The sequence below is a fragment of the Schistocerca serialis genome, chromosome 2 (genome assembly GCF_023864345.2).
Source record: "Schistocerca serialis cubense isolate TAMUIC-IGC-003099 chromosome 2, iqSchSeri2.2, whole genome shotgun sequence".
NCBI lineage: Eukaryota > Metazoa > Arthropoda > Insecta > Orthoptera > Acrididae > Schistocerca > Schistocerca serialis.
In genome coordinates, this window is record NC_064639.1 from 132018688 (window position 1) to 132044251 (window position 25564).

The 25564-nt window shown below is 38.8% G+C and overlaps 1 protein-coding gene across 1 annotated transcript in view; it reads left to right on the plus strand.

Moving 5' to 3' along the window:
• LOC126456834 (mitogen-activated protein kinase kinase kinase 7-like) overlaps positions 1-25564 on the plus strand; it is a 152351-nt gene that overhangs the window by 122158 nt on the left and 4629 nt on the right. The window contains exons 10-11 of the mRNA XM_050092639.1: positions 5076-5200; positions 14281-14442. Of these exons, the coding sequence (XP_049948596.1) occupies positions 5076-5200; positions 14281-14442 (287 nt within the window). The remainder of the gene's footprint in view (positions 1-5075; positions 5201-14280; positions 14443-25564) is intronic.

Sequence of the window (25564 nt, forward strand, 5' to 3'; positions counted from 1 at the left end):
GTAATCGACATTCTCGGGTCCAGCTGTGACCCTCGTTGCAAAATTGAAACGGTCAAACGGTGCCAAGGTGAAAGACGAAGGACGCATGCAGCGCATGCCCAACCGAGCAGCGTAAGGTGATTCCCCTTTAGACCTACAAGGCTGCACGATGTCACAGGTACAGATTCTGGTTCAAGATGCTAGTCTGTCTCTAGTTTAGGGACCAGCAGTACACATCGTAACAATTATGAGGCCGGTGATTATATCGAAACGCGTCCCTCAAAAATGTCGTACATGGACACTGTAAATATCACTGTGATCCAAAGTTTTATTAGCCCAATTTCATCATCCTTTGGACCAATAATACATCAAGTTTTGAAACTAATCGGCTTTTATTATTTCTTATAGAAGATTTCACCTTACGGTCGATGCTCTAGCCGTGTACAAAATTTTAAAACCTAACTTTTGTAACTTGAGTTTATTATTTATAATTTTTTTGGAGGCGAGGTGAAAAGTGCGAGAACATTTAGTTTCCGCAATATAACTAGACCTTTCATCGTTAAGCAAGCGATACATCGTTGGAATTTTTTTAGTTTTACGCTCTGTGACTTTGGATTTAAGCAATGTTTGCTTAATTACAACGTAGTGCAGGCACAGTTCATTGATAACATATTATTTTTCGCCGCTACAAAGTATAAATTAATACCCGGTATCTCTCAAGTCCATAGTAGACCCAAACATCTCGCCATAATTCAAATTATTCGTTCCAATACTAGTGTCCGACGCAACAGTACAATTTCGTCCAATTAGGCATCCTTGCGTGCTTATTGAGCAAGCTGCCGTGCTTGATACCAGTGCTATTATCCTAAATTAACTGGTACTCGTTTAATAATGCGTGGATAATTATTAAGATAATTAACAGAAGATTGTATGACTAAAAATGGAAATTATATATGAGAATTGCCTGGCGGAAAATGTTACTAAACAATGCGATTTCACAGAATTGAAGTAGCATTCTACATCAGCAGCAATACTCTGCAAACCACTGTGAAGTGCATGGAAGAGGGCACGTCCCATTGTTCCAGCTATTAGGGTTTCTTCCCGCCCCATTCATATATTGGGCGCGGGAAGAATTGGTTGTTTAAATGTCTCTATGCGTGCTGTAATTAATCTTATCTCGTCGTCTCGATCGCTATGTGAGCGATACATAATGGATTGCGGTATATTCACAGAATTGTCAATTAAAGCTGGTTCTTCAAACTTTGAAAGTAGGCCTTGTCAGGATAGTTAACGTCTAATTCAAAAGCCTGCCAGTTACGAAATGAGGTTGTGGAAACCTTGGCGAATAATATGGAATATCAGCGGTTTTAGGAACAGTCCGCAAAAATACAAGCTCCTAGAGAAGTTCCAATGGCAAGGCCCTACAAGAGTTTTAAGTGCAACATATGTTTTTGCGTGAAATAAGAGATAATCGATAGCTACACTGCATGCTGTTCCCCAAGCTATTAAGGATGCATCCTTGGGGCTTCGGGAATAGTCATTTCTGTCTTTTTCGAACTGCCCGTTTCAGAGCATCAAGTCAACTACATAACGGTACCTATTCAACTGAATGCAATCCTTAGAAAGACTGGCTTCGGCACAATAGGCCTTATACTATTAGTGTACTTGTCGTCGTCGTGTGTGTGTTTTGTGAAGGTAGCAAACCCAACGAGATTATTAGCGCCTCGCTTCAACCCAATCAGCAGAAACTGGAAGGCGGCTGCCATACATTATATCAGTACCACCCTTTGCAATGAAACTTGACATCAGCGCAATGACAAACATAACGTCATTTCAAACATCGCAATTTTTAATGTAATAGTCCCGGAGAATTAATAATTAAAGTCTCTAGTGATATGTACCCATTTGCACATCCACCAGATTACATAATATTTCAAGTTAAATTGCGTGAAGCATTCAAGTGTTCGTTTGCTTTTATGTCAGGAGGCACAAAAATCACGTTTCTTCTTCTTATGAGCACCACTTTACAAGCGACAGCACGATTCCCGCGCGCCAACGGAGCATTGAAGAAAACACGGGCATTGTGTGCAGTCAGTGCTACGTTTGTGGCAGAGAAAAATTTTGCCATATACGAAAACGTAAAGCTTGTCGAAGTAAAATGGCTGTCGTCCTTGTCGGGGAACTGTTAAAGGACTTACGAGGAGCTACAAAAAAATAATAATAATAATAATAATAGTAGTAGTAGTAGTACGGTAGTAATAATCTTTACGTCAGACATGGGGAAGCAGACGAACTTTTCTCGGGTGTACACTGGTGGGAGTTATGTTATTGACCGATCGCTAGAGGGGAGAACATATTGATAATAAAATAAAATAAGATGACTTTTAATGATTCTACTTTAAAAGTGTCGGCCAATTTCTTTTTCGTGGCATTTACTAACTTTTCAGTATCAGTTGTATGCGATGAAAGAAACTACAGTTCTTACTGTTTCATTGCAGATGGCAGTTAAAATAGTGTATGTAGTAGTATTGGCCAAACTAGAATTGAAAAGAGCCCCTGACTGTATTTTGTGAAATAAATCAAAGGAATAGTTTTCAATTTGCCTGCATTGAAAATATACAAGACCTGTGATTTGTAAGACTGGCAAATGATGTGTTGTGGTCTTGCAAAAAGGTGAAATTGCATGCCTTTTTCCAGTGCAGCACACAACATTGCCATCATATATATGTTGTACAACATGGAATATATTGTAATACAGAGAATCCTCAACTTGCTAAATTGTGAGCCTGACTTTTTGCAAACATTGATGTGATGTGGTGAAATGTTATGGATTTACTTCTTGCTAATACAATTGTAGTGTTTTTGCAACTGGGGATGTTTTACATCGATAATATTCACTGTATGTACAGTAGGTAGTTCTTGATTTGATGGTGTTTATTTTCTTAATTAAAACAGTGTCATTGTTTTAAGTAATACACTGGGAACTATGTGTTTTTTACTAGAAAACACAAACTAAATACAGATGCTACATTCACAATTCATTAACTATTAACACCATTTGTGACAGATTGAAAATTGTCACTTCTGTGTGTGTTTCTCAATTCGGTGAAATGTGCACAAATACTAATTACTATGTACATCTTCACTGATCAGACAATTTGTAGTTCACTTTGAACACAGTCTACAATTATGTGGTATGGCATAAGAAATAAGAACTTCTGTATGAATCGTTTATTGGGCTGTGTTATTGATTGTATTATTTGACTGATTGATACTTCTCTTTTCTTCGTGTGATTAAAGAACGTGTCCTTTCCAGCAAACACGTATATTTGATGTTACTGAGGCACAAAGTGTAGCTCATTAATCACAGCTATCTCATTTGGCAATTGCTGCTGTCTGACTGGTAGTAGAAGACAGTATGCTAGGGATAATGCTTGTGCCTCCTGTGCTTGTTGTGTGGGGAAGGGCAGTCCAATTTTAGCAGGCCCCTGTTGTATGACTCAGGCCTCCAGATATAGCAGCAGAGTGGTTTGTGTTGGCCTGACGCCTTCCCAGTTCACTGCCTTGTCGTGCAATGGCTGATTGTGCTTTCACCTGTGATACTGTTCGCTATAGTTGGATGGTTCTCAGTAAGTAAACTTGTGATGTATGTTGTGACACATGCACAATTTGTGTTTCTTTGTGATTTCTTATGGATGTTACATTGTGATATTTCTGTTCGGCCTCTTAAAAGAACCCATTTCCTCCAATACACAATAATAAAATAAGTATTTAAATTATAGTTATAAAACTTTGGCAGTACAGTCAGCATAAATCCAGTTTGTATTGTTATTTCAATTCTTTACTTTAGTGACAGAAGTTAACAACAGAACCTTTACTCCACATTTCATGTAATCAGTTACAGTTTGGCAGAAAATAATACAGAAAGAAGGAAATGAATAGCAAAGTTACAAGCATAACATTTGCATTAGGACTCCATAAATTGGACGCATTTTATATTAACTTTCACATTTATGGAATGCACTATTAAGTGTTGGTTCTGTGGCACAAAATAGAAATTACCTGTACACTTCAGCAGGTGAACTTAAAATACTTAGTTTCAAGTTAAAAATGTGACTTACTTGATGAAAAAGTAGAACATGTTTATTGATAGACAGTAAAGAATTCTTTATCACTCCATTACTCCAGCCATTGTTCATACAGTGTGTGTGTGTGTGTGTGTGTGATCATCATCTGTGATACTCTTGGACATGAAGTGTTACGTTCAGAGTTGTGTATGAACATCTCACCAGACTTGGAACTATTGCCTTTCTCATTTTATTGACAATTTTGAAAGTGCCTGGAGTATCTTCTTATGTAAATCAACTTTTAACTTAATTCATTGTACTGGGATTACAGTTTCTCAGAGGCTAGTATATATTAATTTAGTCCAATAGTGTTTCAGCATACTGAATAGGCCTACTTATTGTAAACAACCTAATTGTCTGTTCATGATTGCTATTATATCTTTTTTCTAAAACACGCTTTAATGCATTCTGCCCACAGCCGTCATCAAAATCACAATTAAAAAACTCCATACTCTGTGTCTCATCTGATTAAGTCGGAAGAAAATATATATAACTAGGCACCTTCATTGTAATAAGTTTCATATGAAAGAGGCAGATGTATCCTGTAATGTTAAAATCTTATTTTCTTTTGCTGCCATGGTTTTCATGGTCCAGTAAGCTTTAAAAATATAGTATTTGAACATAAACAAATTATTGCCTTACATATACATTAGAAATGGAATGTCCAAATTAGACATATAACTGTTACTGAACAACTTTTTCATAGGCATTCAAACTAATTGTCCATATCAGTAGGACTTTAACTCTACCAGCAAACATGTACGTAATGATGTATAAACTTTCTGGAAACTATTTGTAATTTTTAAAGCTGTTGAAAAAAAAGCTGAAGCTAGAGACACTGTTTCCATCTGCTACCTGCAGAACAGGAATGGATTTCACACACATCCCCTTTGGCATTCAACAGTTAGAAATAGGCATTTTCAAAATGTGTGTGAAATAAGTAAATGCTGTACAACTGTTCTCTTTCAGGCAGCAGCAGCACGACACACGAAGAATTGGACAATGTGTATCTAATGTTGGATCCTCAGTTGCATCCTATTTCTCCAGACAACACATGTAAGGAATCTGTGCAAATCTTCGAGGAGCACAAGCGGGTATGTGAAACATGTACATAGAGTTATTTGTTGTGCTCTGTACTAATGAATATAATTTACTAAAGAACTTCTGCTGGAACGTTTGTTTACTACAGGTGGTTTCTTTATGACAAATGATTATTTAACATCTGTCTTAATTGCCATTGAATTTATTATAAAACTGCTCTTTGTGTTATCTAATAATGCCTTGTATGATATCTAAATGGGAAAGTTAAATAATCGATAAATGTGGCAAAGAATTTAAGAATTTGTTAAAATTTTGGTCACCACATTACAAAGGGGGGGGGGGGCAGATAGACTATGTCTTATAGTCTGCCCCGTAACAGTCTGCTGAAGCAGGAGTTAATAAGGAAAAGACCACAAGATGTAACAGAAAAGTTAGTAACATTCTGAAACCATCTAAATCCAAACAAAGAAATAGGCCAAATATTAAAATAAGACGCGACATCAGATGGTGCCAAATGTGTTCCAAGCTCTTAAGCAAGGATTACTAATGAAATACTTTTTGGTACCACCACATCATCATTTGTGTACTTTTCCACAATTGGACACTTTGATAAATATATGTGTCATGGCCACAATTTTGATAAAAACACACTTATGAATTTTTCTTTCTTTTATGCAAATAATATAAATAACACAAGTGAAAACATTATTTGATTATATTTAAGTTTTCACTCTTTTTGTAGAACAGTTGGTAATTTTAGGGAAACTTGACCATGCTCACACTATCCATTTTCATTGGAAGATTTTTTTTATACAAATGCCATAAATTGACAGCACACACAAACATTTTTTTAACCACATTTCCTTCATTGCCAAACTTGGAGCTACTAATTTACTCATCTCCACCTTCAGCAACATATATCTCATCTTCTTTAGTAACTCAATTCTTTGATGATAGAGTCAGCTAGAAGGCAAAATACACAGAGGGTATCTAAGGAAGTAGTTCTTGAGAGTCTCAAACTGCGTCTCCGTAATTTTCATTTCTATTGGTTTAGAACACCTTAGGTTGTAGTGTATTTGAGAGCCAAGGATAACCCACTCTCCTTGTACAAATATCAGAATATGTTGCAATATCCTGGACAACATTATCCAGATTCTCGCTGCAGTATTGAACAATGCATGATGCAATTTCATATGCCCTCTTCATGTCACATAAATGCTGTAGCATACCAACTCCCTGGGGTAATGAATTTCAAGATTACACACACTTTATTGTCTGCCTGTGTGTTCCCCAAATGCAGCTCATGTGTGTTTTCCAGTGTTTTTCTTTGTCTTTTATTTAAAATTTGGTTGTCAGTTTTAAATTTATCAGGTATTTAGCAGGCGTCTCTCTTTTGGAATGGAGAAAGACAGATTGTTTTCACAAAACATTGTCTTTAGGCCTTTTCCTTAATGGGATGCAGTTCTCTCTCTCTAATGTGGGTACAGTGTGATGTGATATGCTGGTCCCAGGATACAGGTGGGCTGGGATGAGCAAACACCCAATCAGCTTACACGTGGGCAATCAGGAAACCATGCTGTAGCTTGAGTGATCATACTGCCCTGGCTGAGGGCCAGGTGGCAGTGGCGGCAAAGAGGCTTGTGGTGTGTAGAACCCATGCAAATAGAGCCACCTGGTGGGTAGCCTAAAGTACCCGCATATGCCCACAGACAAGCTGAATGGCACCCGGGTGCATGTGCACCCTGGGGCAGCACTGAAACAGCATGCACTGCTTACTAATATTAACTTAAAATTTTACGCATGCAAATATGTATGTACTGTTGTAGTTTTACCTACTTTTGATGCCTTCAGAGTTACTATAAATATTAAATTCCAAATTACTGTTTGCAATATTGAAGACTCTGTGGACAGGGCCTGTTAGACTAAGAGAGATCTAAAAAATCCAGGATGGAGTGTAACAATATTATGAGAAGAAAAGTTGCTACTCACCATATAGCAGATGTGCTGAGTCACAGATAGGCACAATAAAAAGACTCTCCCAGTTATAGCTTTCGGCCATTAAGGCCTTCATCAACAATAGATACACATATGCACATGCACGTGCACACACGAATGCAGTCTCAGGCAACTGAAACTGGTTTCAGCTGTCTGAGACTGCCGCCGTGTGTGAATTGCTTCTGTGGAGGCAAATCTGTTGGGTCATTGTGGTTCATTCCAAACGAATAAACAATTTCTCCGATGGAAAAGATGAGTATTAATTGTGTTACAGAATACTATTCTAAATTAGACTATGTTAATGAGATTGTGTACCCATGAATGAAATTAGCATTATAAAATTACTCCCCCCAACACCCAGAAGAGCCTTTCAACACCCACATAGCTTCCATACTATGCAGGAATAGTTACTTTGAAAAGCCAAGAGTGATTTCTTCGCTCGATCATGTTCAATCCAAGCTTGTTTACCGTCTGTAATGACATTCTCACCAACAAGACGCTAAACTCGAATCTTTCTTCCTTTTCAGAACAGAAAATCTCTGTAAAATCCAGCTAAAACAGAATTTGAATTAGCTACTCATGCTAAAACATTAATGGATTGATACTGCTAGAAACTCACTAACTTGTAACGGTGTCCAACTCGGAGTTAGTCTGAGTAAATCATGGTGATGGGACAAGAATTATGCTATCAATCAAAGCAGATATGCCAGTGTACAGCTCTAGCACACTGTAACATGTGTCAGTGTTGTGGGTTGTATTTCAAAACTCTCTGTATTGTTGTTTGAAAAGCATGAGAGAGCTAATGGCATATTGATGCTTTGACTTTAACTATGGAGCCTTGTCAGATAGATTAGTTGTTAAGAAAGTTGCCCATGGAAGGCAAGGAAGTATGAGTATTTGTCAGGCACTATACTTCCACTCTCTCTCTCTCTCTCTCTCTCTCTCTCTCTCTCTCTACGGTGAATATAGGATAAGAACACAAGTGACATAGAGGGTTTGCTCAAAAAGAGTCAGGACGTACTTAATACATAAATTTCATGTCACAAAGGAGTAGTGCCAACAATTTAGATGACTCAGAAATCTTCAGAGGCCTTTAGGTCTTTCTGCAAAATTTACAGTTGGAGGTGCTTGCCATCACAGCCGTCTCCATTCAGTGAGTATAATGAATTATGTAATTGTAGAAAATTACAAGACATGTAACCTTCAAGGTGGGTTTTTTTCCCCAACCTGAAAATGTTATCATTATTATCATAATCTTGGACAGTTTCCAGCCTCTGGCCGGGTCTGTATGGAACACAGGCCTCTCCATCATCTTCTGTCTTGCCACCATCTCTCAGTCTTCACCCTGGTCTGGTCTTCTCCTTTCTTCTGGACGCATTCCTCTACTCCTTTAATCCATTTGTCTCTTCCTCTTGGTCTCTTTCCTTCCAGCTTCATCTCATGTGTTCTCCTGGTTATCCTCTTCTCCTCCATTCTCTTAACATGTCCTCCTCCTGTAATGGCTCCACCTTCATTAACTCTCTGATCCTCTCATATCTTAGCCTGTCTATCTTTGTCACTTCAGTCCTGTTTCTCAAGAATTTCATCTCACTAGCTTGTACTTTGCTTTTCTCTCTTCCTTTCATAACCCAGGTTTCTGATGCATATGTCAGAATCGGGACATAGTGCGACAGGTATAGAACATTTTTACTGATTTGGGGTACATCCTTGCTCCATATCACGCTTCTGACACTCTTCCGAAATCCTTCCTCTTTTGTCCCCCGCTCATTTATTTCTCTGTCATTATTTCCATCTTCCTGTATCGGGATTCCTAGGTACTTGAAACTCTCCACTCCTTTCAATCGTTCCCCACCAATTGTTATTCCAGTTGTTCCTCTCTCCTTCTTTCTTGTTTTGATAATCATCTCATTCTTACTTATACTAAATTTCATCCCATATTCTTGTACTGTTCATTCACATATTTCCAGTTACTCTAGTACTTCCTCCTCCTTATTCCCCCAAATTATCAGATCATCTGCAAACGCCATAGCTTTCATCTTCCTTTCACCAGTTATTTGTGCTACTGTACTCATTATATCTTCAATCATTACAATGGAGAGTAATGGTGAAAGTGCACTTCCCTGCCTCAAGCCATTCTTCTGTTCAATCCAAGCTGATCTCTCTCCTCCCATTAGTAGATCTATGCCATATTCATAGTGCTGTTCCTGCAGTTGCCTTACAGCAAAAATTAGATCCACCGTGGACCTTCCTGTTCTGAAGCCATGTTGCTCTTCTAATTTTGCCCGAATTAGTGCTTCCAAAATTTTCTGAAAAAAGTCTCTGTATGTTTTTGAGTTTTGAAAGCCGAATCAGTTTCAGAAACGTGATCCATTCTCAAGGAAGCTCAGTTACTCCCAAGCATAATTTTTAAGTCATTCCATTTTTATCTCTTTGCTATTTTATTTTATATTCATTCTCACACTGCAGCCTAAACAAGCAGCAACAGAAGCAATGACTGCTGATTCAAAGTGACTCCCTTCTGATATGCATTCATACACATCATCTCACTTTACATCATCTCACTCTCTACATTCTAAATATTCTTAATGCAGTATTTCATGCTGATTACAATTTTGGACAGAAATTGTGCATTGAATTAATTTGATTCCTGAGAGACAATGTGATGGTCAACAAACTGATTTATAGGCTTTCTGATAAAAATTAGTGCATAATATGTGTTAGTAATACTGCAACAAAAGTATCTGTATTTGAGTACTTCATCAACAGTCACAGTGTTGCTTATTGTAAGTGGGTATCTTGAAATAATTTTCCCGAGTAATTCCAAATAGCTGAATGGAATTTTACTTATAGTCTACTCAGAACATTGGGTCTATCAAGATATTCGAATTATTGCTTGGTTTCTTAACCTGTTTACTAATCAGTTTCAGATTCAACAATGTTGTGTAAGTTACCATGGAATGGCTACAATGTCTACTGATTCACTAATAAACAGTAGTTATAGTATCTCTGTTGAAACAAGGCAAATAATATTCTTCTATGATGATTCTACACTCCTGGAAATTGAAATAAGAACACCGTGAATTCATTGTCCCAGGAAGGGGAAACTTTATTGACACATTCCTGGGGTCAGATACATCACATGATCACACTGACAGAACCACAGGCACATAGACACAGGCAACAGAGCATGCACAATGTCGGCACTAGTACAGTGTATATCCACCTTTCGCAGCAATGCAGGCTGCTATTCTCCCATGGAGACGATCGTAGAGATGCTGGATGTAGTCCTGTGGAACGGCTTGCCGTGCCATTTCCACCTGGCGCCTCAGTTGGACCAGCGTTCGTGCTGGACGTGCGACCGCGTGAGACGACGCTTCATCCAGTCCCAAACATGCTCAATGGGGGACAGATCCGGAGATCTTGCTGGCCAGGGTAGTTGACTTACACCTTCTAGAGCACGTTGGGTGGCACGGGATACATGCGGACGTGCATTGTCCTGTTGGAACAGCAAGTTCCCTTGCCGGTCTAGGAATGGTAGAACGATGGGTTCGATGACGGTTTGGATGTACCGTGCACTATTCAGTGTCCCCTCGACGATCACCAGTGGTGTACGGCCAGTGTAGGAGATCGCTCCCCACACCATGATGCCGGGTGTTGGCCCTGTGTGCCTCGGTCGTATGCAGTCCTGATTGTGGCGCTCACCTGCACGGCGCCAAACACGCATACGACCATCATTGGCACCAAGGCAGAAGCGACTCTCATCGCTGAAGACGACACGCCTCCATTCGTCCCTCCATTCACGCCTGTCACGACACCACTGGAGGCGGGCTGCACGATGTTGGGGCGTGAGCGGAAGACGGCCTAACGGCGTGCGGGACCGTAGCCCAGCTTCATGGAGACGGTTGCGAATGGTCCTCGCCGATACCCCAGGAGCAACAGTGTCCCTAATTTGCTGGGAAGTGGCGGTGCGGTCCCCTACGGCACTGCGTAGGATCCTACGGTCTTGGCGTGCATCCGTGCGTCGCTGCGGTCCGGTCCCAGGTCGACGGGCACGTGCACCTTCCGCCGACCACTGGCGACAACATCGATGTACTGTGGAGACCTCACGCCCCACGTGTTGAGCAATTCGGCGGTACGTCCACCCGGCCTCCCGCATGCCCACTATACGCCCTCGCTCAAAGTCCGTCAACTGCACATACGGTTCACGTCCACGCTGTCGCGGCATGCTACCAGTGTTAAAGACTGCGATGGAGCTCCGTATGCCACGGCAAACTGGCTGACACTGACGGCGGCGGTGCACAAATGCTGCGCAGCTAGCGCCATTCGACGGCCAACACCGCGGTTCCTGGTGTGTCCGCTGTGCCGTGCGTGTGATCATTGCTTGTACAGCCCTCTCGCAGTGTCCGGAGCAAGTATGGTGAGTCTGACACACCGGTGTCAATGTGTTCTTTTTTCCATTTCCAGGAGTGTATTTCAGGGATAAAAATGCACAATTCTACGTGAATTTTTAATCAAAAATTCTGATCATAAATTCACTATCAGGGATACTTTTCTTGTAATTTGAAAGTTTATATAGTAAGGAAGCCATTATTTGCAATAAATAGAGAAAAAGTCTGAAAATAATAGTTGGCAAGATTAACTTCTTCATTGATGACCACTGTATTCAGATAGTGATACTTTCGTCTTATGCAGCTTTCATCAGCATCTAATCCAGTAGTCACTGCAGGAAGGCCCATGTGTTACAGTGCCTAAAGTGATTAAGATATGATCTGTGCCAGGACAAATATAGTTGTTCAATGCTGCTCTTAACACAATCAGATTTAAATGACATCGTGTGTGATGTATGACTAAGTAAACAAAATGCAGAACTACTTATTCAAGGCTACAGCAATTTTTCTCCACCAAAGTGCTAACATCTGTGGATTTAGACTCACAGGACATATTTTCATTTACTACATCACAAGTGATGGCGCACTGACAATAGTGCTGTGGGCTTAATGAAAGCACTTGACTTCAAATACACTCCACAGGAGTAGTGACTCTCTACAGGTGCATCATAAATAAGTCTCAGTAGAAATAAATGCCCCCTATCGCAATTGCATATGCCAGTTTGGCTGAAGAAAGACAAGATTTTAGAAGCTATTGTCATATTAATTAAATACAGTGAGCATAAATGGAAGGTTTGATGTAGTTTAAAAGTAATTGCATTTTAATTGGGAACTCAACAAGGCTACACGGAATACGCTTGTTTTCTTTACGAATGGGATAGTTGTGATAGAAAGTCCCGGTACATAAAAAAGAAATGGCCTGAGCAAAATTGGAAAGTGGATGAAATAAATATTCAACATCAAACTATGCTAGCTCTTGAAGATATCCTTCTTTCATCTCGTCACATCAAACTCTGCTTGATTAAACAATTTCTAGAGGCAGTGGATTGAACTGGCAGAGGCTTTGCAAATCTTGCTGAGAAATTTCTTCATTTCTCAGCAACAAAAATAAAAGCTATATTTGTGGGCCCTCGCCTCCAGGAACTTCAGCTAGATCAAAAGTTTGGAACATGCTCAACTGACGTAGAAGCATTAGCTTGGTGTGTTTCCCAAGGAAGTAGTAAATCAAATGATCTACATTTATCAAGATCTTGAGTGCAACATGTCTTTGAAAGTACATTTCTTCCCAGAGAGATGTACTGATGTACTGCACCAACACAGAAAACGATTCCATTAAGACACATCTACCATGGAAAAATGGTATGAAGGGAAGTGGGTGCCTACAGTGTTGGCAGACTATTGCTGGAGAATTATTCGAGACAAGAAAGAAAGTCAATACAAGAGAAAAAAAGATCACATTTGTATCATTTTCTCTTTTTCTGTATACCTCCTTTTAAAACACATGCTGGAAATTTATTGCTTTTTGTGAACACAGCCTCAGACATCACCTTTGGAATTGCTACAAGAATAACAACTTTTCTCTCCAGAATACAGAAAAAAAAAAATTTAAGAACAATGTACTCAATAAAATTGCAGTTTATTTTGAATACTTTTTAACTGCTGAAGTATTGCAAATTTTTTCATGTGGATATCAGAATGTCAGGGAAACTAGCTTCCGTCCATCATTTTGTTTTTTCATTTCTGTTTGGGAGTTTGGAACCCATGTCTTTTCCCCGCTAAACAAAATTACATGGAAAATCAGTTGTACTTTTAAAACTGTGAAAACATTGCATTTACTTTCGGTCAGCATATATGAAATCTGATTCCAGTTGTACACAAAGCTTAATACTTCATGGTAAACTGCACTTCATTGTATCTTCTGATATGACTGTGGTGTCAGCCATTTCATTTACCCTTAATTGCTGCTATTCCAGTACCATGTTGTACATTGCCTTACTATTTTCGAATGTAGTTTGGGATGTCTAATGTGGGTCATCTTCAAGTTAGATAAGGCCATATTTGAATTTAGATATGTTTTTCTTAACTGTTGGAAGTAATGATGTGGGCTTTTGCTAAATCGTGACAATTTTGGACAAATTATTTTTGACAACACACAGAATTTTATGACAACATAGTTGTCCTGTTTATGCATTTCAATGAAATACACACACAACACACTACTTCAAAAAAGCTACACAAAGAAAAATATTTCACAGATCAAAACGAAATTTGAGTTACGTATAATGTAAAATGTATCAAGAAGAAGCAAACAAAATATCATTGGTATCAGCACAATTCAGTTGCCGATTTTCTCCGTAGCCTTGTATAATTTTCTTTTCTTGTACATACTCTTGACTCAAATCTTTGCTGTTAAAATATATGGAACCCGTATTTTTGTTAATGGCTGGGAACCTTGAGACATTATTTCAAAACTGGACACTAACAACTTCAAAAAACTACCTTTTACCATTTCATTATATTTGTGCATATAATGAGACAGCATTACACATATGAAGGAATTAACAGCTTTATAAGATTTTATTGTGTCTTTCCGTACAGTGATAGTTCTCTAATTAAGTGACAACTAATGCAAATTGTATTCCGTTCTATACTGCTTTGTCCTGATTCTCATGGAAGTCCTATCAGTGTCTCTTAGTAATTTTCTGCTTTACATAATATGTGAAATGTGAGCATGATATTTGGTGTTACAGCTGGCACAAGAATACCTAAAGGTGCAAACTGAGATTGCCTACCTGTCTCGACACATGGATCAGTTAGCAGAAAGGCTTAGTGAGGCCGAGGGCCTGAGCCAGTTGGACCAACAGGACTCGGAGCGGCTGCAAGAGGAGTTACGCAAACTTGAAAATGAAAAGGTGGGTGACGCATTTACATTGCCTTACATACTTACATTCATCTGTCATGAATCAATGGAAAACACGAAGTTTCAAAAGTATGTGTTATTTCTTAAATTAAAGTGTAATTTAGAAAAAAAACTTTGTAATGTATTGGGGGGGAGGGGGGGGGCAGGCATCATCCAATTTATTGCCATTTTTTATTGAATCCACGTGGTCCCTTGTTGGATCTTCTGTAGAGAAGAGTATGACACAACAGAGTAAATGTGCTCCATCTGGCAGTGCTATACCGCTACCAGCAATCAGTGGCAATTTAAGTTGAAATATAATTAAGTAAGACATTTAGCTTTAGTAACGACCTAACAAATATAATCTTTAAAGAAGTTGGTTAAAATGTGTAAAGCTGAAAACTGCACATGGAATAAACTCACCTAAAAATTCAATTGTCAAACACAAACATTCACATAGAATGTAAAATTGTGAAGCTAGTCTTTTTTCTAAAATCTGATGTGAAATCTGGTGTAAGAACAAGGCAGAATATTCAACAAACCTTAAAAATCTGTCCAGCATTTTTTGCGTCATCTACTTCAAGGAGGAGCAGATAAGTTGCTAAATTAATATCTGCCCTGTCATCTGAATATAAAATACTTGCAATTCATTTAAATGTGACATCTGTATGCTACAGGGATTTCATAATATTTTGACACTTTCCAATTCAAATAACACACGAACTAATCACAGAACAGAATTGAACATTTTACACAAGATACATCATTTATTCACTTTAAGTTATGAAATACTACATTGAACAACTGATGACCATTCACAGCTATACAATACTCGAGGCGTTTCACCTAGTTTTTGAACGCCTTTCGTAGCTGCTGGACGAATTCTGGAAATTTCAATATGAACTTGATCTTTTAGCTCTTGAAAGCTTCTCGACTAGTCGTTTGGGCACTTTTTTTGTAACAAATGACAAAGGCTTGCCTGTAAACTGTCACACTCATGTTTGAAGCTTATGAAAGGCATGACAGATTCTCCATAGTGGAAATAGCACTCCACTGCGAACACACATGTTGGTGTGACCAGTTCGACATTATTACTGACCTGTACATGGGATGAAACTTGAGACTCTGTACTACTAATAGATATTTACTTCTGTGAGTTGATTGGATGGTTAAGTCACTCAAATGGTATGTTGACTAGAATGAATCATTGCTACTGGATAACATTATGTTTTGCTTATTGCTGTATGTAAATTATTGCTGATTCTGTAATTTCCTTGTATTTTAACACTGAAGAGGGCTATTTATAGCTGAAATCTGGATAAGAAAGAATAATAAAAATCTAGTGGGGTTGCAACTGATTGCTATGTTCCCGTCCTTCCTAAATAATTAGTGTCAATATTTTGCAGTCACGACTTATTAAGCTGATGGTTTGGTAGGATTCACACCTGTCTTCTTTGGAATTGTAATTATTACATTACTCCTGCAGTCTGATGGTACTTCATGCTTCTCATATATCTTGCATGTCAGGTGTAATAATTTTGTCATGGGTGGTTCTCCCAAGGACCTCAGTAATTCTTAAGGAATGTCATCTGTTCCAGGGGCCATGTTTCCAGGAAGATTTTCCAGTGCTCTGTCAAATTCTCCTCACAATATATCACGCATTTCATCTTTGCCTGCTTCTTCCGCTCTTTCTATAATATTGGCCTTAAGTTTGTTTCCCATAGACATACCCTCTATATATTTCTTCCAACTTTCAGCCCTCCCTTCTTTGCTTAGTACTGCCATTTCCATCTTAGCTTTTCACACACAAACAACTCCTCTCTAATTCTCATTTAGGCAGCATATATCGTTACCCTAGTTATGCACCCTCCTACAGCCTTGCATTTGTCCTCTAGCGATGTTGCGCTTTCCAGAATCTGTTTTTAGATCTTCGTGTTCCCTTTTCCTTGCTTCATTTGCTGCTTTTTTATATTTTCTTCTTTTATCAGTTAAATTCAGTATCACTTGTGTTATCTAGGGATTTCTACTAGACCTTGTCTTGTTACCTATATGATCCTCTGCTGCTTCCTTCATTTTCTCTCTCTGTTTATTCCTTTCCTGTTTTGGTCCAACATTGCCTAATGCATCCTCTGAAACTCTCGACAACCTCTGGTTCTTTCAATTTATCTAGGTCCTATATCCTTAATTCCTACTTTTTTGCAATTCATAACCAGTAAATTATGGTCAGAGTCAACATCAGCCCCTGGAAACTCTTAAGCATTTTAAAACCAGATTTCAAACTGTGCCTTGCCATCGTATAACTAATCTCAAACCTTCCAGTATATTCAGATCACTTCCATGTATACAACCAAACAGTGGAAAGTCCAGTATAGAATAACAATGATCGTGAGAAGGATAAAATGCTACCCACAATATAGAGCAGATGTTGAGTTACAGGGAGACACAACAAAAAGACTGCTATACATTCAAGTTTTCAACCAAATGGCCATCTTCTAAAGTGGAAAACACACACACATTCACACAAGCACAACTCATACACACAACCACTGTATGAAAGTTGTGGCCAGACTGCAGACAACTGTATTGGATGGAAGCAGTGATTTAGTACGAGTGGTGGGGTAAGGAGGTGCAATGGGAGGGAGGGGTAGGAGTGGGGAGGGGGGTTTAGTGCTGCTTCTGAGAATGTGCAGGGATTTGGTGGAGACAGGGTAAGGCTGCCAGGTGCAGTTGGGAGGGTTGGAGAGGGCAGTAGCAGAAAGAAGAGAAAGGGAAAAAGACGATTGGGAGTGTTAGTGGAATTGAAGGCTGTGTAGTGCTAGAGTGGGAGTGGGTAAGGGATAGGCAGGAGGAAGAAAGAGACTAACAAAAGTTGAGGCCAGGGAGGGGGGGGGGGGGTCATTGGAATACAGGATAAATTGCAGGGAGAGTTCCCACCTCCACAATTCAAAATAGCTGACATTGGCAGGAAGGATGCTGTGAAGTAGACATCAAAGTGAAGTACATTGTGTGAGGTGGCATATTCAGTGACTGGATGGTCTGTTTGTCAATGGCCATTCATGCGGACAGACAGCTTGTTGTCATAAAGCTAAATGCCCTAATAGGCCATGAAGGCCTAATGGTACTGACTGGCCACCATGTCATCCTCAGCCCACAGGGGTCATCGGAGGCAGATATGGAGGGGCATGTGGTCAGCACACCACCATCCCGGCCATATGTCAGTTTACGAAACTTCTCAGTCAAGTAGCTCCTCAGTTTACCACACACGGGCTGAGTGCACCCTTATTTGCCAACAACGCTTGGCAGACCAGATGGTCACTCATCCAAGTGATAGCCCAGCTCGACAGTGCTTAACTTCAGTGGTCTGACAGGAACCGGTGTTGCCACTGCAGCAAGGCTGTTGGCTCTGTTGTGGTCATGCCCACATATAAATCACAACATTTGTTTGTCAATCACATGACTGCATTTACAAGTAGCTCTGCCTTTGATGGGATAGGAGATGCCTGTGACTGGACTTGAGAGGGTAGTGGCGGGAGGCTGTCTGGGACATGTCTTGCATCTAGGTCTATCAGAGGGATATGAGGCATCAGACAAGGGATAGGGATGAGGGTGGAGTAAGGATGTGAAAAGATCAACGATGTTGCACAGGTTCATTGGACAGCAGAATACCACTGTGGGTCAGGTGGAAAGTATAGTGGGTAGGATATTCTTCATTTCAGGAAATGACGAGAGGTGGTCAAAACCCTGTCGGAGAATGTGATTCAGTTGCTCCAGTCCTGGGTGGCACTTAGTCATGAGCGGGTGCTTGTTTATGGCTGGATGGTGTATATGTGGAAGTGTGAGGTAACTGGAGAGACGAGCCACTGGAGATCTGTTTCTGTAATTTCAGTCTCTGCAGACCTCAATGAGCCCCTTGTTATATTATTGTAGAGGGACTGCTCATCACTACAGATGCAATGGCCCCAGGTAGCTTGGCTGTATGGAAGGGACTTCTTAATGTGGAATGGATGGCAACTGTCAAAGTGGAGGTATTGCTGGTGGTTGGTAGGTTTGATACGAAGGAGGTACTGATGTAGCCATATTTGAGGTGGAGGTCAACATTGAGGAAAGTAGGTTGTTAGGTTGAGGAGGACCAGGTGAAATCAATGGGAGAAAAGGTGTGGTTCTGGAGAAAATGGATAGGGTGTCCTCAGCCTTGGTCCATATCACAAAGGTTTCATCAACGAATCTGAACATCTCTCATGATTTGTAAACTAAGTGGTAGTGATGATTAAATTACATTCACAAAATTCTACCATGTTGCTTTCCCTTTCATTCCTTTATCTCACCAGTGTTCTACTAATTTTCCTTTTCTTCGATTTCCTACCAGTGAACTCTAGTCAGCCATCACAATTAAATTTTCGTCTCGCTTAACTGTTTAAATAATTCCCTTCATCTCATCACACAATCTTTCAATTTCTTCACCCACAATTGGCATTTAAACTTTTGAAGCTGCTGTAGATTTTTGCCTTTGTTTATCTTGGCTCAGTAATGTGATCACTAGGCCACTCATAGTCGTATGCCTGAAACCCTATTTTCTTATTCATTATTACTCTACTTCTGCATTACCATACGTGATTTCGTGTTGATAATTGTGTACTGCTTTACTAGAAACTCTGTTGGTAAAGAAAATATGTCCCTTGTAACTGTAGTTTGTTAACTTAGTTTTGGAACTAACAGACTCAAGTCTAGTAGCTGTACTGAGAGAACACACTTTGTTATGAAATAACTTGACCATGTGCCTAATATGAACATGCATCCCTTATAATTTGATGTTTTAGTTTTTTAATTATGAAATGGAAAATGTCTCTTTGAAAGAATAATAGTACAGATTAACACACATGCAGAAGGGCGTGCGGAAAAAAGGCTTTTTTCATAAAGCTGTGGTGAACCTTAAGTTCATTAAAGACTCAATTTGACACGTCCTTTTCCATTTATTTACTTTTTATTCTTGCACAATGAAAAACCTGAATTACATCAACAATAGAGTTACAGCAATCTTTTTTTGTTAAATCCCAAAAATAATAATGCTATTATGTCAATGTTACCAAAGCAAACATTCTACACACACACACACACACACACACACACACACACACACACACACACACACAAATAGCAATTTGTTGTGTTTCAGATATCCCCTTCCCCTCCCCCCTCCTCCTCCTCCTCCTCCTCCTCTCAGTAGCATAGTCACTTTAGAACTTCAAATAATCTTGCTAGAAATCAAATTCCGTGACTCTGTAGAGTCTGGTTATTTGTCTTGGGCTGACAGTTCAACTCTAGAGCCTTCAGCTTGTGAATGATTCTCATTCATCTGGTTATCAGGTCTGTAGGTTTTCATTGACAGATGGAGGCATTCATTGCTGGTCTTTCATTTTAAGTAAAAAAAAACAATTTGGGATCATTTCAGTTACTTTGTATGAGCCTTCATATGGAGGCTCTAATGCCTTCTTCACTCGGTCGACCCTTACAAACACATGTTGAGTTGCTGATGTCACTGCATCCATTTTAGTGCTGTACTCTTGAGAAGAAAAAGTACCTAGTGCCCTGATGGGCGAGCCATAAACCATTTCTGCAGTTGTAGCATCAATGTTCTCTCTGATGGGGCATCCAAGACCAAGAAGGGTTACAGGTATTATTTGAATCTATTTAGGAGGTGCATGGGCACAGATGGCTGCTTTAAGCACTTGATGAAATCTTTCAATTTTTCCATTTGACAGGATGATATGCTATTGTTTGGTTACAAACACACATTTTTGATACTACTTGGAATAGCTCAGTGTTAAACTATCCTCCATGGGCAGTCACTATTTGGTATGACATTCCAAATCTAATGATGCAAGAGTTGATAACTGCTTGTGCTTTTACACCCTGAAGAGGCACTACCTCTGCCCAATGCTAACTCTATTGATGTATGTTAATCAATAAGTGTATTCAGCAGAAAGATGCATTGGTTCTATCAAGTCAAGGAGAATTATTTTGAAGTACTCATCATTACTAGAAAAGGTTCTTAATGACACTTGCACATGTGATATTTTGGTTTTCTGACAAGTAGTGCATGTTTTCACCCAATTTCGGACATCTTTTTTTATACTGACCCAGACAAACGTTGAATGAGATCGTGTACAGCTGTCTTAATACCTGGACAAGCCAAATTATGATAGTTTTGGAAAATGAGATATCTAAATGTTTTAGGAATTCAAGGGTGAGTAATTTGAGTTGACACATCACACAATTGTTTCCTCCCATGTGTCAGATGGTATTTTAATTTAACTGATGTGTGACAGCTGAATGAAGCTCATCATCATCATTTTGTGCTTGGGCTATGTCTTCAGAGTGAATTGCAACTAAGCTACTAGCAACAACATTCTCTTTGCCAGAAGTATGTCACAGATCTGTAATAAATTGCAAAATGAACTGCAGATAATGTAAATGGGTTAGTGTTGCTGTCTCATTCTTTTCCTTAAATGCATATGTTAGATGAGCATTGTCTCTTCCTTCTAACAGATATTTTGCAGCCGTGTATACACTCAGCAGCTCTCTTGCCATGCGTGGAATACTACTGTGCCATTGTGAACTTTTGTCTCCACTGTTTATCTTGCCACTGTTGCACTGCAGTGCCTACCACAAAATCTGATGCATCTCCAACTAAGGCGAGTTGATTGTACAGACCAGGAAATGTCGAAAGCATGGCATTTGTGAGATTTTTGCATTTTAGGAACTGAGTGATTCCTTCTTCTGTCCTGTCATTAAATCTCTCGGGATTTTTTGTTGTTCCTTGTACGTAATTATTCAGCAAAGCTTTGTTTTCAGCAGCATGTTCCAAATGCTGCCCATAGATATTTATGGTCCCTAAGAATGCTCTAAATTGCTGACGTGTTTCGGGTCTTTTGTAGTTTGTTATTGCTGCAACTCTTTCTGGATCTGGCATTGTTCCTGCAGGTGTAATTAATGTCCCAAGAATGTTAGCTGTTTTACACGAAATAGTGATTTTTCCAACACTTATTACAAGGCCACAGTTGTTCAGTTGTTAAGTGAGTAAGTTTAGATGCTCTACATGTTGCTCTGGATATTCAGATGCCATTAAAATAGCATCCAAATATGGGAAATAGAATTCTAGTTGTCCTACAATTTCATTTATAAACCTCTGAAATGTGCTGTGTGCATTGTGAAGTCCAAAGGACATATCATTAAATTCACAAAGACCAAAAATGCAATAACAGCTGATTTTGGTTTATTTTCTTCAGCTAATGGAATTACATAGTAGGCTTTGACTAGGTCAGTCTTTGAAAATATCTTTTTATTTTCAAGCATAAAATTTACATCTAGTCATGAAACAGGATCCTGGTGTGGGAATGTCTTGTCATTCTGATGCAGTAATCTCCACAAACTCACCACTGACAATTTGACTTCATAATAAGGTGTAGTGGACTGGCCCATTATGCCTGTGATGGACTTAGCACCATTCTTTAACAGAAACTTAAATTCTATTTTGCAATTTAAGTGGGTCCAATTTGTTAGCCTTACTGTATACTAGACTGGTAGACCTGTAGACATAATGATATGCTGCTGTATTTTATAAGCAACACTTTTGATACTATGGATGGTTCAGTTAGTTCAGGAAATTTCTGCAAAAGTTTGGGAAATCTGGCATGCTGCATAAAGTGAGCTTACCAAGTCTGTAGCTTTCACAGTGGTTACCTCCAATATGCCTTTTGATAAGTCTGACAACAATGAATGGCCATTCAAAATTGCATTTAATCCCTAAATAAATGGTTAATAGTTTTGTATCATAAGTTTTTATTTCTGACCCACTTGCTGCATAGAGATTGAAGTCAGACAGTTTAACTTTCTTGTCTTTTGAATTCTTAATAATTGGTTAGGCTCCATATCACCGAGTTCTAAACCATTTAAAAGTGTTTTAATTAATCGCTCTTCACTTTCTTTAAATATAGTCAGAAGTTGTAATTTCACAAGAGAATTGTTCTTGCTGCTTGTAACTAACTAAATCCCATATATTTGCAACAAATTTTGGCTCCAGCTGAGCGAGCAAATAGCTAAATTTAATCGCCTTTGTAACTATACCAGCAATCGTAAATTGTGCTTCGACTTGGCAAAACCAGATGTATGGATTCTCAGTCCAAACAGTGGTAGCTTTAGCTTAATGCATACCTTATCAGTTTGCAACCTACATTTGGGATTATTTCCATTACATACGTTTTCTGTTGACTTTTGCATATTTTTAAACACAGTATCCGATGAGATAAGTTAAAGTACTTTGCAGATGTCATTGTTTCGGCAATCATGTCAGAGTCACCAATTTGCTGCACACTAAGTTCATAAAGGATTCAGTTCAGTATGGACCTTTCCTTTTATTTACTTTTTCATTTCAAACACGATGAAAACTGAGTAACAACAATAATAGAGTGACAACCTTCTTCTGTTGTTAATCCCAAAGATGATAATATTATCATGCCAACATAACCAAGGAAAAATTGTACAGATATACACAAATACAAATAGTAACTTTCATTTCCCACAGCTTAAATGTTTAGTAATCTTTTCCTTGTGCCTGTTTGCAACTCAACACTTCCTCTGTGTGGTGAGTAGTGATGTATCCATTTCATATTGTTGTTATCACGCCCCAATTGCTCCATTCGTAACTCCATACTCATTTGTCACATGACTAGTAGCACTCGGGAATTGTTGATCAGAGAAAGGCGTGCTCAGCTTCAAAAATTCCAGTGATGATATTACTATGTCATGACATCATGAATAAGTGTACTCCTTATATCCTCCCAGTAGAATTTTTCAAAAAATGCCAGAAGAGAGTTCTTTGAAACACAAGAAGAAACCTCGAAGATAATTTTGAACCCCAACAAGATCCCCAGAGAATCAAATAATCACACAGCAATGAACAACTGAGCAATGGTTTTGTCTTGAGTTGTCACACTTTAATCCAATAGTAGTAATAATAATAATAATAATAACACCACAAAACAAACCTGACATCATACTCGCCAATAAAAAGAAAAAATTAACACAACCAAACGAAATATCCATACCCAATACAACAAATATACAGAAGATAACAGGAGAAAAAATTGAAAAATACATCCAACTGACTGAGGAAGTCAAGGACATGTGGCATCAGGATAAAGTTGACATTATACCAATTATACTATCAACTACAGGAGTCATACCACACAATATCCACCAGTACATCAACGCAATACAGCTACATCCAAACATGTATATACAACTACAGAAATCTGTAATTGTTGATACATTCAATTACCCGAAAGTTCCTAAATGCAATGTAACATATACCGCACAGTTAAAAGGAAGTCACGCTTGCTCAAGGTCCGCGTCACTTTCCATTTTTAACCAGACATAATGTCTGAGCAAAGAAAGAAATAATAATAATAATACCAGGTACCCTTCATATTCCCTCATCCCTGCACCGAAAATTAAATCTGTCTATATAGGTGATAAGTAGACATAGAATTTACATGGAAACCAAATTGGTCATATAACTAGATTACAAAACAATAAAAATATCAAATCTTTTCATATTTTGGGCAACAGTCATGTAATAATGTTTGAATGATATTTACACCATCTGTCTGTAAAAACTTCTTTATTTTATATTAGTATCATGATTTCAGCCTTAAGCCATTATTGTTGTTGTTATAGTCTTCAGTCCTGAGACTGGTTTGATGCAGCTCTCCATGCTACTCTATCCTGTGCAAGCCTCTTCATCTACCAGTACCTGCTGCAGCCTACATCCTTCTGAATCTGCTTAGTGTATTCATCTCTTGGTCTCCCTCTACGATTTTTACCCTCCATGCTGCCCTCCAGTAGTAAATTGGTGATCCCTTGATGCCTCAGAATATGTCTACCAACCGATCTCTTCTTCTAGTCAAGTTGTGCCACAAACTCCTCTTCTTCCCAATTCTATTCAATACCTCCTCATTAGTTATGTGATTCTGTAGCACCACATTTCGAAAGCTTCTATTCTCTTCTTGTCTAAACTATTTATCATCCATGTTTCACTTCCATACATGGCTACACTCCATACAAATACTTTCAGAAACGACTTCCTGACACGTAAATCAATACTCGATGTTAACAAATTTCTCTTCTTCAGAAATGCTTTCCGTGCCATTGCCAGTCTACATTTTATATCCTCTCTACTTCGACAATCATCAGTTATTTTGCTTCCCAAATAGCAAAACTCCTTTACTACTTTAAGTGTCTCATTTCCTAATCTAATTCCCGCAGCATCATCCAACTTAATTCAACTACATTCCATTATTCTCGTTTTGCTTTTGTTGATGTTCATCTTATACCCTCCTTTCAAGACACTGTCCATTCCATTCAACTGCTCTTCCAAGTCCTTTGCTGTTTCTGATAGAATTGCGATGTCATTGGCAAACCTCAAAGTTTTTATTTCTTCTCCATTGATTTTAATACCTACTCCGAATTTTTCGTTTGTTTCCTTCACTGCTTGCTCAATATACAGATTGAATAGCATCGGGGATAGGCTACAACCCTGTCTCACTCCCTTCTCAATGACTGCTTCCCTTTCATGTTCCTCGACTCTTATAGCTGCCATCTGGTTTCTGTACAAATTGTAAATAGCCTTTTGCTCCCTGTATTTTACCCCTGTCACCTTCAGCCATTATTACATATAACAATTTTGGTTGTGATTAGACTTCATCAAGTAAAGTCATCATCAAGATGTATTGAACTGGGTGTCCCAGTGTGTAAATAAGTACAAAATCACGTAAATGTATGGCAGACAGGTGGCAAACATGTTTTCCAGCCATAAAACAACTGAGCCACAGAGTGAACATCAATACAGTAGTTACATTTGCAGTGAATATGGTCTGAAAAAATACTGTGGACGTTACTGGTTGGCTGGTGCTCAAAGATGAACAGCATAAGTGATAAGTGTATGTTGCATAATTGATGATTACAGAAGCCAGCCTCTGTAAAGGCTTAAGACAGAAGTCATGATAGTAACATAAAATAAAAAAGTTTGTACGGTCAAATGGAGGAAATGTAATTGAAACAAAAATATCAAAATTCCT